This window comes from Heloderma suspectum, chromosome 2, assembly GCF_057233095.1.
Source record: "Heloderma suspectum isolate Gila_16-S chromosome 2, 16-S_ref, whole genome shotgun sequence".
In the NCBI taxonomy this organism is placed as follows: Eukaryota; Metazoa; Chordata; class Lepidosauria; order Squamata; family Helodermatidae; genus Heloderma; species Heloderma suspectum.
In genome coordinates, this window is record NC_139459.1 from 374,668,001 (window position 1) to 374,680,860 (window position 12,860).

Consider the following 12,860-nt stretch of genomic DNA (forward strand, 5'->3'; position numbering starts at 1 on the left):
TTTCACACCTGAAGAAATATACGTGGTCCAAGCCCCACTGCCTTAAGAGCATTATGTCCATGGTCTAAATTTACCTAGTTGCTTCACGGAAGACACAGAACGAGTCAGGAGAGGTTTTGGGGCCAAAGAGCTGGAAGCAGGCTGTAGTGTGACACAGAACTCTTCTGCAGGATTGGATGTTCACAGCACCAAACAGGGAGGGAAAGAAACAGTATATAGCCAGCTGGATTTCAGTACAGTTTGTTCAGGGTTATTGAAAGTGAAGAAGTAGAAACGTGGGGGATGGATACGTGGCTCAACAACACTACAAGCGAGAAAGATCTTGGAATTGTTGTCAATCACAAGCTGAATATGAGCCAACAATGTGATGTGGCTGCAAAAAAGGCCAATGCTCTTTTGGGCTGCATTCATAGAAGCATGGCTTCCAAATCCCGGGAAGTACTAGTTCCCCTCTACTCAGCACTAGTTAGGCCTCATCTGGAGTACTGTGTCCAGTTCTGGGCACCACACTTTTAGAAGGATGCAGACAAACTGGAGAGGGTTCAGAGGAGGGCAACAAAGATGATCAGGGGACTGGAAACAAAGCCCTATGAAGAGAGACTGAAAGAAGTGGGCATGTTTAGCCTTGAGAAGAGAAGACTGAGGGGAGAGATGATAGCGCTCTTCAAGTACGTGAAAGGTTGTTACAGAGAGGAAGGCCAGGATCTCTTCTTGATCATCCCAGAGTGCAGGACACGGAATAATGGGCTCAAGTGACAGGAAGCCAGATTCCAGGTGAACATCAGGAAAAACTTCCTGACTGTTAGAGCAATGCGACAATGGAACCAATTACCTAGGGAGGTGGTGGGCTGTCCCACACTGGAGGCGTTCAAGACGAGGCTGGACAGCCATCTGTCAGGGATGCTCTGACTTAGATTACTGCATTGAGCAGGGGGTTGGACTCAGTGGCCTTGTAGGCCCCTTCCAACCCTACTATTCTATGGTTCTATGATGATTCTATGAAAGGTCATTAATTAGTGTGTGTTCCTTTGGGCTTTTCCAGAGACAAACGCATCTCCCCTGCTTTCTTTTGTGCATCATTCCCTTATGTCCAATGTTCAGGTGGTGAGTGCCGATGCTTACATAGCCAAAATGGCACCATCCACGCACAAGAGAGAGGTATCAGCAGGCTTGGGGGAGCCCCAAGGTTTGCAGAATACAACAAATCTTGAGGGAAAAACCCTAAGGGGGTAACCCCCCAAAACAGCCCAGAGAGCCACGTAATGCTATGTTGGGGAAAGTAACAGAAAATTGGGAGTGGGGTGGAATGCAGAGCCTGACACTGCAACTTTTTTTGTTGCAAACCTCACTTGTTATCAGTGATTAGATATGAACAGAAAAGGCGAGTGTGAAGGGAGCAGCTCTGATTTAAGCCTCAGGCATGGGCAACATGGGAGTAAGAGCCATTGGACAGAGTAGGGCTTGCTTCCAAGGAAGCCCGGATAGGATCTGGCTACGCGTCTGTGATCTTATGCCTGCTTTACCTGGGAGAACGGAATGGTGGCTTACCTGCTGTGTAAATGTGCATAAGTCTGGGCTGCAAGCATACCACCCTGAAAGGACTCCCCCCCCCCCCAAATCAATCAGTAAATAATTGTCAAACTTCCTTCTGAGGAAGCATGGCTTGCATCAGACTGTAAAGAAGTCTTTTGGTTTTAAATGAAACGAGCGCATGTTTGTAGGTACCAGATCTGTCGCCCAGAAAGCCCTCCTGAGGTGGGTTTCTTACCCAATAAAATCCCGTAAGAGTAAAATCCTAGAACAATGATAAAACTGCCAAAACTGATAAACCCAACAAACCCCAGCAGCAAAACATTTAGCCTGGATGGCAACAGAAGCTCAAACACAATTGTCTGGTGTAGTGTGCTGTGGTGGTTAAAGCATTGGACAGGGTCCAGGGAGACCTTGTAGGCCCCTTCCAACACTACTATACTATTCTATGAGACCTGGGTTCAAATCCCCACTCAGCCCTGAAGCTCACTGGGTGACTTTGGGTCTGTTGCTGACTCTTAGCCTAACCTACCTCAAGGGTTGTTATGAGGATAAAATGAGGAGGAGGAGGATACCATGTAAGTCATCACGAGTTTCTTGCAAGAGGAAACAAGGCGGGATATAAAAAGTTTTATAACCTTTAGTTTTGCAGCTAAAAACTCAGAACAATCAACTGTGTCCTACTCAGGAGAAGGCCGGAGAAAACAAGTTAAGCGCAGGCATCAGCAGTTCTTTGCATGGGTTTTAAACAAGTGCCACATCCATGCTATTTTTGTACCTCAAGCAGCTGTGAAAGGCAGAAATGCAGGTCCAGCTGTCTTTCTTCTGGTCAGTTGGCAACCAGGCTCGCTTCTTTGGCTCTATGAACATAAGCTTCAATATTGAGATCACTGACAAAAATACTATTGAATCACTTAATGCCTTGGACAGCCTGGTAAATAAGCCCACAAGTTACTCTCCGGCTGAGGGACTAGTGGCATGCATTCCCATGCTGTGAACATAAGAGCCCTGCTAGATCAGATCATCGAACTGTGGTGCTGGAGAAGACTCTTACGAGTCCCGCCTGCTTGTTTCCCGCCTCCCAGCTGAGCAGAGCAGAGCAGAGCAAGCTGCTCCAGCTGGTCCAGGGACTACAGAAGCAGGCAAGCTCCCAGAGAGCGAGCGAACAGAGCGAGCGAACAGGGGGAGCAAACAGGAGTTGGCCAGGGGAGTTGCAGTGGTTGAAGAGACAAAGGAGACAAAGGAGACAGAGGCTAAGAGGTAAGTGGGTTGCAGGAAGCCCAGGGCGCTGCCCTTTATCCTTCTGACTGGCTGTGAGCTCACCAGGTGCTTCTGAGAGCTCCAACTGAATTGGAGGGGTGTGGCCTGAGTACTCCCAGCAGCTGACTGGGCGGGAAGCTTCAGTCTGTTTCCCGCCTCCCAGCTGAGCAGAGCAGAGCAGAGCAAGCTGCTCCAGCTGGTCCAGGGACTACAGAAGCAGGCAAGCTCCCAGAGTGCATGAACAGGGGGAGCAAACAGGAGTTGGCCAGGGGAGTTCGGCAGGGGAGGTCAAGGGGGAGGCCCCTAACATTTTTTTTTATTTTTTTTTACTAACTTTTTTTCATTTATTTGTCTTGTAACACACACTTCCACACCAGTGGGACTCTGCTTTTAACCTCTACTGAGTAGAGGAGCAGGCACAGGCTAGTCTAGAACAATCACAAAGCTAGACACAAAAAGGGAAAAGAGGCTATGGAAGGACAAGACTCTCCAGTGGTGGTGACCTGCAAGGTGTGTGCAATGTTTGTTTTCTTGCCTGAGAACAACATGGCCTACACCTGCAACAAGTGCAAGTTGATCACGCTGCTGGAGGAAAAAGTAAGTGGACTGGAGCGGCGACTGTCAACCCTCCGGGGAATAAGAGAACACGAAGAGTTCTTGGACAGAATGGGGGAACTACAGCAGCAAAGGGCAGACCAGAAGCTTGAAGAGCAACAGCAAGATGAGGCAGTGGGAAATGCTGAGGTGAAGAAAAATGGAGTAGAGGATACTCCTTGGAAAACGGTGACAGTTAGGAGAAGAAGAACTAGACGCCACTCTGCACCAGTGGAAGCGGTGGAGCTGTGGAACCGATTCCAGGTACTTGCAGATGAGACTGGAGGACAGCCTGCAGAGGAAGAATCACAGGGGAACCTGCATGAGAGTGAGCAAGAGGCTAAAGGTCAGTCAAACAGAGGCGATGAAACCCAGGCCTACAAGAAGAAGAAGAGAAGAGTGGTAGTAGTGGGAGACTCCTTGCTGCGTGGGATCGAGACCCAAGTATGTCGCGAAGACCCGTGGACTCGCCAGGTATGTTGTCTCCCGGGAGGACAGATTAGAGACGTGACTGAAAGGTTGCCTGCACTCATAAAGCCCACTGACAGGTATCCCTTTCTTCTCATCCATGTGGGAACAAATGATACCGCCAAGCGGAGCTACGAAGAGATCACGTCAGACTTTGAAGCTTTGGGAAGGAAACTCAAGAACTTTGGGGCCCAGATAGTTTTCTCATCCATCCTTCCAGTAGTTAGAAGAGGGATAGAAAGGGAACGAAAAATACTCCGGGTGAATGACTGGCTACGAAGGTGGTGCCGACGAGAGAGATTTGGATTCTGGGACCACGGGCTATACTTCCTGGAAGATGGGCTGTTGGCTAGGGATGGGTTGCACCTCACAAAGGCTGGGAAGAATGTGTTTGGCCACAGCATGAAGAACTTCATCAGGAGGGCTTTAAACTGAATCCTACGGGGAAGGGAGATGTAATGTTGGGGGTAACAATGGACGTAGGCGCATGCACTGCAATGGAGAGAACAGCGCTGATAGCGCCCAATAATAGTCTTCAGACACATGTAGGAAGAAAGCCAGACTATGAAGCACATGGTCTTCAATGTCTATATACTAATGCCCAGAGTATGGGAAACAAACAGAACGAACTTGAACTCTTAATACAGGAGGGAAATTATGACTTGATAGGTATAACTGAGACTTGGTGGGATGACTCTCATGACTGGAATACAGCAGTTGAAGGATATAACTTGTTCAAAAAGAACAGGAGGAACAGAAAGGGAGGCGGGGTTGCACTGTATGTGAAAAATACATATCTCTGCACAGAAATACAGGAGGAGGAGCTTGGTAGCCCCATCGAGAGCATCTGGGTTGAAATAAATGGAGCAAAGAATAAAAGGAACCTGGTGGTCGGAGTCTACTACCGGCCACCCAATCAAGGAGAAGCCAAGGATGAAACTTTTGAAAAGCAAATAGCCAATGTTTTAAGGAAGCATGATGTAGTAGTAATGGGGGACTTCAATTTCCCCGATATTTGTTGGGAGACAAATTCTGCAAAACATGGCCCCTCCAGGAAATTCCTGACTTGTGTGGCGGATAACTTCCTCCTACAGAAAGTAGAGGAAGGAACTAGAGGATCGGCTATCCTTGACTTGATCCTAACCAACAGAGATGACTTAGTGGATAAAGTAGCAGTTACAGGAACTCTGGGGGAAAGCGACCATGTTGTACTTGAGTTCTTGGTTCTAAGGGAAGCAAAAGCCGAGTGTACTCAAACGCGTACCCTGGATTTTAGGAAAGCTGATTTTAATAAACTCAGAACAATGATCAGTAAGGTCCCATGGCAAGCAATGCTAGCGAGAAAAGGAGTCCAAGATGGGTGGGAACTTTTAAAAAAGGAAATTCTCAAGGCACAATCACAAACAATTCCAACAAGAAGAAAAGGTGGAAGACAACAGAAGAAGCCAATGTGGCTTCACAAAAAGCTTAGGGATGACCTGAAAACAAAAAAGGACACATATAGGAAGTGGAAAGAAGGCCAAGTAACAAAGGAAGAGTACAGGCAGGTAGCACAGAATTGCAGGGATGGCGTCAGGAAGGCTAAAGCGGAGAACGAGGTGAGGTTAGCGAGGGATGCTAAAAACAACAAAAAGGCTTTCTTCAGCTACGTGCATAGTAAAAGGCAGAGGAAAGAAATGGTTGTTCAGCTATTAAATAAGGATGGCAAAATGATAACAGAGGACAAAGAAAAGGCAGAGGTGCTCAATTCCTACTTTGGCTCAGTCTTCTCCCAAAAGAGGGTCTATGACCCCCCTGGCAAAGGCGAAGTACAGGCTGAAGGGGCAGGATTGCAGCTTGAGATCGACAGGCATATGGTCAAGGAACACCTCATTACTTTGAATGAGTTCAAATCTCCAGGGCCAGATGAACTGCATCCTAGAGTCATAAAGGAACTGGCAGAAGAGCTCTCAGAACCGCTGTCTATTCTCTTTGAGAAATCATGGAGGACCGGGGAAGTGCCAGATGACTGGAGGAGGGCTAACGTTGTCCCTATCTTCAAAAAGGGTAAAAAGGAGGAACCTGGGAACTACAGACCAGTCAGTCTGACATCAATCCCTGGGAAAATTCTGGAGCAGATCATAAAGCAATCCATCTGGAAGCACCTTGACAACAATGCCGTGATTACTCGAAGCCAACATGGATTTGTCAAAAACAAGTCCTGCCAGACAAATCTGATCTCATTTTTTGATCAAGTCACCTCCCTTGTAGACCGTGGGAATGCTGTAGACATCATATACCTCGACTTCAGCAAAGCTTTCGACAAAGTGCCCCATGATATCCTGATGAGCAAACTAGCTCGAAGTGGGCTAGATGAAACAACGATCCAGTGGATCCACAGTTGGCTACAGAATCGGACTCAAAGAGTGCTTATCAATGGGACCTTCTCAAGCTGGGGAGAGGTAACGAGTGGGGTACCGCAGGGCTCAGTCCTGGGCCCAGTGCTCTTCAATATTTTTATTAATGACTTGGAGGAGGAGGTGCAGGGAATGCTGATCAAATTTGCAGATGACACAAAATTGGGAGGGATAGCTAATACTTTGGAAGACAGAAACAAAATTCAAAGTGATCTGGATAGACTGGAGTGCTGGGCAGAAAACAACAGAATGGCATTTAATAGGGACAAATGCCAAGTTCTGCACCTAGGAAAAAGAAACCAAATGCACAGTTACAAGATGGGGGATACGTGGCTCAACCACACTACGAGCGAGAAGGATCTTGGAATTGTCGTCGATCACAAGCTGAATATGAGCCAACAATGTGATGTGGCTGCAAAAAAGGCAAATGCTATTTTGGGCTGCATTCATAGAAGCATCGCTTCCAAATCCCGGGAAGTACTAGTTCCCCTCTACTCAGCACTGGTTAGGCCTCATCTGGAGTACTGTGTCCAGTTCTGGGCACCACACTTTAAGAAGGATGCAGACAAGCTGGAGAGGGTTCAAAGGAGGGCAACAAAGATGATCAGGGGACTGGAAACAAAGCCCTATGAAGAGAGACTGAAAGAACTGGGCATGTTTAGCCTTGAGAAGAGAAGACTGAGGGGAGATATGATAGCGCTCTTCAAGTACTTGAAGGGTTGTCACAGAGAAGAAGGCCAGGATCTCTTCTTGATCATCCCAGAGTGCAGGACACGGAATAATGGGCTCAAGTTACAGGAAGCCAGATTCCGACTGAACATCAGGAAAAACTTCCTGAGTGTCAGAGCAATACGGCAATGGAACCAATTACCTGGGGAGGTGGTGGGCTCTCCCACACTGGAGGCCTTCAAGACGAGGCTGGACAGCCATTTGTCAGGGATGCTCTGACTTGGATTCCTGCATTGAGCAGGGGGTTGGACTCGATGGCCTTGTAGGCCCCTTCCAACCCTACTATTCTATGATTCTATGATTCCCCTGGACTGCAAGGAGGTCAAATCAGTCAGTCCTAAAGGAAATCAACCCTGAGTGCTCATTGGAAGGACAGATACTGAAGCTGAAATATTTTGGCCACCTAATGCGAAGAGAAAACTCCCTGGAAAAGACCCTGATGCTGGGAAAGACTGAAGGCAAAAGGAGAAGGGGACGGCAGAGGATGAGATGGCTAGATAGCATCACCGATGCAATGAATATGGACTTGAGCACGCTCCGGGAGAGAGCGCAGGACAGGAAGGCCTGGCGTGCTATGGTCCATGGGGTCACGAAGAGTCGGACACGAATGAACAAGAAGATCAGATCAAGGGTCCATCTAGGCTGGTGTTCTGTGCACACAGGGGTCAACCAGCCGCCCAAGGGAAGCCCACTAGCAGGACATGAGTGCAACAGCACCCTCCCACCCATGTTCCCCAGCAACTGGTACATATACTGTAGGGTTACTGCTTCTGTTACTGGGCGAACTTAGCATCATGGAATAAGAGAGGAGGTCCTCTTCTGGATCAATGACTGATTAAAGAGTAGAAAGCTGAGAGTGGGAAGAAATGGGCAATTTTCCCAGTGGAGGGCCGGCAACAGTGGGGTCCCAGTCCAGAGGGATCGTTTTGGGACTAGGGATGTCAAGAGAAATCCGCAACGGAGTCCCAGGAGATTTAGAACATCGGGGAGGCCTGCCGGATCAGACCACGGGCCCATCTAGTCCGGCATTCTGTTCAGACCGCGGCCACCAGCCGCCCACGGAAGCCCACTAGCGGGACACGAGTACAACAGCACCCCCCCGCCCGCGTGCCCCAGCGGCTGGGGCCCGGCGGCACACGGCCTCCGGGGCCGGAGGGAGCACGTGGCCACGAGGGCCAGCGGCTTTGTCTTTCCTCCGCTCCCGGCCCCAGCGGGCTTGCCGCCGGCCGCCCGGCTCCCGCCTCGCTCTGCGCCCGCCAGAGGGCTCCCGAGGTGGCCCAGAGAGCCCGAGGAGGCGGCGGCGGCGGCGCCCCCGGCCCCCTCTCGCGCTCGCTGACGGGGCCGGCTTTCCCGGGGCTGCACGGCGGGGAGGACGGGCGCGTGGACGAGCAGCGGCCGGAGCCTCCCCTCGGACGCGGTTTGCCGCGCTCGCATCGAGACCCGCGGCTTCCCCCCGCGCCCGCGCCGCTGCCCCCCGCGCCGAGGCCGAGGGCTGTGCGCTGTCGGCGAGCGCCCGGGCTCCGGCGCGGGCTGCCTCCTCCGGGCGCGGGAAGAGCTCCTCTGCGGCCGCTGAGCCGCGCGGCCTCCTCCCGAGCCCTCTCCGCCGAGCCGCGCGGCCCGCCCAGCCGCGTCGGCGAGCCCGGAGCCCCCCGTCCCCCGCCCGCATCACGCAGCCTGGAGGAATGGCGGCCCCGGGACCTGCCCGGGTGAGTGAGCGCCGGGCCCGTCATCCGGGGGGGCGCTTGCCGAGGGCCCGCACAGCCCCCTGCGCTCGCGCCGCCTCCTCGCCGTGGCCGCCTGCTTGCTCCCCCGCCTCTCGCTCTGGCCCCGGCCAGCGGGCGGCGAGAAGGAGGAGCCGCAGACGCCACGGGCGACTCGCCCGGCCGCTCTCCGGCCGCCGAGCGAGCAAGGGGCGGGGGGGGGAGCAAGGGCGATGGCGGTGAGAAGGTGGGTTCACTGGGGGAGGGGGACCGTGGAGGGGTTAGAGGAATGTAGGCAAAGGGGGTGTTTGCAGCCTGCCCTACCTCGCAAGGTGGAGGTGCAGACAGACCAGTTTGCCACATATGATGGGAGTTGCAGTTGAACACGTCTGGAGGGCAATGCATTTTCTCCTTGGGAGTGTTTTGGGTCATTTTTATCAAGAAAAGTGCAGAGAAAGGGGGGTTTATTGATTAAGGTCCAAAGCGTTCTTCTTCCCAGTACGATTCCAAAGGGAGGGCCTGGACTCAGTGTCAGCTTCAGGTTTTATTTTAGTTATTTACGTTGCCTTTCCTCCAGGCAGCCCAAGGTTGCTTATCTGACCTGCTTCTCCTCCTCTCCATTTTATCCTCACAACAGCCCTGTGAGGTATGCTAGGCTGAATGTCAGTGATTGGCCCAAAGTCACCTAGTGAGCTTCAGGGCCAAGTGGGGACTTGAACCTGGATCTCCCGAACTCCAGTCCGACACTCTAACCACTATGCTACAATGGGGTGCGATAGGGCAAGAAGTCCTGTCGCCCCCCCTGCTTGAGTAGGTTCACCTCTATCTCATTTCTGCCACACATACCCCACCTCTTCATGTGCTCCCTCCCTCTGGATCCAGTCTGTATTACTCTAAGAGGGAGTGAAGGCAAGTGAAGGAAGGTCTCCACTGTCATCGCTCAGAGAAGGCAGGTGAGCGGGCCAGTGACAGCAAGAAGGATGAGCATTTTGGCATTGTGCCCCCTGCAGGAGTGTGGGCCTTGACAGGTGCCCAGTTATCCCTACCCCGACATGCCCTGGCCAGACTGCAGCTGTATTTGCAGCAGCTGGCATCCCGGGAGGTGCTATGCCCTTACAAGGCTCCCCAATGTGGCGCCCAAGGACACTTCCAATGTGCCTGCACAACTCTTCACTCCCTGCTCTCTTCAAAAAAACAAAAAAATAATTAAAATGGAAAAAGGTTAGGACTCCACGTTCTCCTTCCTGTTCCTGAACCTGCCACTGATCAGCTGTTCAGCAGGTAGGAAGAGAAACCAAGGCAGAGGGAGTAGAGGTGAGGAAAAGAGCAAGGCGAGAGGTGAGGAGGGGAGAAAGCAAGATAAAGAGGTGGGGAGGAGAGAAATAGCAAGACAAACGGGTGAGTGGGAGAGAAAGAGCAAAGCTAGAGGCTAGGAAGGGAGAGAAAAAGAAGGCTAGAGATGGGGAAGGGAAAGAGATAGCAAGAGAAGGGCTTGTTGGGGAGAATTAGTGAGGCTAGAGGCTGGATGTAGAGAGAGAGCGCGCAAAGCAGAAAGGTCTGCATAAATGGAAGAAGATTGGGCAGGTCAGCAAGCAACTCTTTCTATTTCCCCCTCCCTCCCAGCCTCTAGCCTTGCTGTTTCTCCCCCACCACCACCACCACACCCCTTGACTAGCCAGGCCCCCATGACAGCCATTACATGAGTAGCCACTTCCTCCATTGGAGCCATTTTGTGGTGGTGCCCACAGCAGTTTCTCAAATTCCCAATTGTGCCTATGGGCTCAAAGAGGTTTGGGACCCCTGTCTTACAAATATGGGAAGATCAGAGTGAAGGAAGTGTTCCTAAAATCAGAGCACCACAAGACTCTTTCAGGTGCACACGTGTGAAACCTGCAACAAAATGTTGCAGTATGCCTGTCCAGGATTCCAGCCACCCCGTTCCATCTGGGACTAGATAGGCCTTTGTTCTGATCTGGAACGGCTCTTCTTACGCTCTCAATGTCTGTGTGTGATTATTTATTAATTCACAGGAAAATATACAGCATCGGTGTTCACTTGACAAGCCCTGTGCCTGTGAAACATTTTCAGAGCAACCCTCCATTTTGTCTACTCAGAGTAAGAACCCACCAGTCTTTGGAAACAGATTGAACTCCATGGGACTTCGTTCTGAGTAGACTTGTGCAGGATTGTGCTGTAAGCATGATTGTGATCAGACTGATGTGGGCAGATTTTATTACCTTATAAGAGGGGGATGAACTCTGTATGCAAATTGTGTGTCCAAGTCACGAAAAGGGGCTGCGAATGCAACAAGAAATGAAATGTTCAACAGTGAGTAAAGCAGGGGGTGACCCCTTAGTTGGGGCAACATTTGGTCTAGTGCAGGCTCCATATATGGAATTATTTATTTTATTTTACTTATGTCCTGGAGCCGCCAGCCTTGACTGTCATAGAGATTCATAGAGTTGGAAGATACCGCAAAGGTCATCTAGTTGAACCCCTTGCCAATGCAGGAAATTTGCTGCCACAGTATTCCAGATAAGTGACCCATCTGGCCCCTGCTTAAGAACCTCTAATGAAGGAGTGCCCAGGACAGGGCTATGCAGATAGGAACAACATAGATTCTTAAATGGATGTTGTCTTCATGAGCACGGAACAGATTTAACACACACCCTAGTGGTGTCCTTAAATGCACCCCTTTCCTTTCACCTGTATAAGTGAATAGCTGCCTTTTATTCTTATGGACATCTGATTCATTGCACTGAGACTTAGCATCTAGATGCCCAGGAAAGAGAACAGAAACTTGAAATATTCTAGTCAATATTTGTGTACAATAAATAACAATTTTTTAAAAAAGCATCCCCAATATCTCCCCCAGTGGCAAATCAGAGACAATGTTTTTCCTGGGCAGGTACCACAAAAGAAGGACTTTCCCTCCTAAATAGGAAGTGGGTGATTGGTGCTGGTCATGATGATGAGCAAACTAGCTCAAAGTGGGCTAGATGAAACAACGATCCGGTGGATCCACAGTTGGCTACAGAATCGGACTCAAAGAGTGCTTCTCAATGGGACCTTCTCAAACTGGGGAGAGGGAACGAGTGGGGTACCGCAGGGCTCAGTCCTGGGCCCAGTGCTCTTCAACGTTTTTATTAATGACTTGGAGGAGGAGGTGCAGGGAATGCTGATCAAATTTGCAGATGACACAAAATTGGGAGGGATAGCTAATACTTTGGAAGACAGAAACAAAATTCAAAGTGATCTGGATAGACTGGAGCGCTGGGCAGAAAACAACAGAATGACATTGAATAGGGATAAATGCCAAGTTCTGCACCTAGGAAAAAGAAACCAAATGCACAGTTACAAGATGGGGGATACGTGGCTCAACCACACTACAAGCGAGAAGGATCTTGGAATTGTTGTCGATCACAAGCTGAATATGAGCCAACAATGTGATGTGGCTGCAAAAAAGGCCAATGCTCTTTTGGGCTGCATTCATAGAAGCATCGCTTCCAAATCCCGGGAAGTACTAGTTCCCCTCTACTCAGCACTGGTTAGGCCTCATCTGGAGTACTGTGTCCAGTTCTGGGCACCACACTTTAAGAAGGATGCAGACAAACTGGAGAGGGTTCAGAGGAGGGCAACAAAGATGATCAGGGGACTGGAAACAAAGCCCTATGAAGAGAGACTGAAAGAACTGGGCGTTTTTAGCCTTGAGAAGAGAAGACTGAGGGGAGATATGATAGCGCTCTTCAAGTACTTGAAAGGTTGTCACAGAGAAGAAGGCCAGAATCTCTTCTTGATCATCCCAGAGTGCAGGACACGGAATCATGGGCTCAAGTGACAGGAAGCCAGATTCCGGCTGAACATCAGGAAAAACGTCCTGACTGTAAGAGCAATACGACAATGGAACCAATTACCTGGGGAGGTGGTGGGCTCTCCCCCACTGGAGGCCTTCAAGACGAGGCTGAACAGCCATTTGTCAGGGATGCTCTGACTTGGATTCCTGCATTGAGCAGGGGGTTGGACTCGATGGCCTTGTTGGCCCCTTCCAGCCCTACTATTCTATGATTCTATGAGTGACATTTTGGAAAAGACTGGAACTCTTCATCCTTCTCCCTCCTCTCGAACCTGAATATTAACTTTCCCCCCCTAAAGTAGCAATTCTTCCCACCGGAGAAAATGTGAG

At 50.4% G+C, this 12,860-nt stretch overlaps 1 protein-coding gene across 1 annotated transcript in view; it reads left to right on the top strand.

The window, feature by feature from the left end:
- The first annotated feature begins 7,935 nt into the window (after window positions 1-7,935).
- LOC146356194 (uncharacterized) overlaps window positions 7,936-12,860 on the top strand; it is a 49,093-nt gene continuing 44,168 nt past the window's right edge. The window contains exon 1 of the mRNA XM_084830036.1: window positions 7,936-8,683. Coding sequence (XP_084686162.1) covers window positions 8,660-8,683 — 24 coding nt within the window. The 5' untranslated portion in view covers window positions 7,936-8,659. The remainder of the gene's footprint in view (window positions 8,684-12,860) is intronic.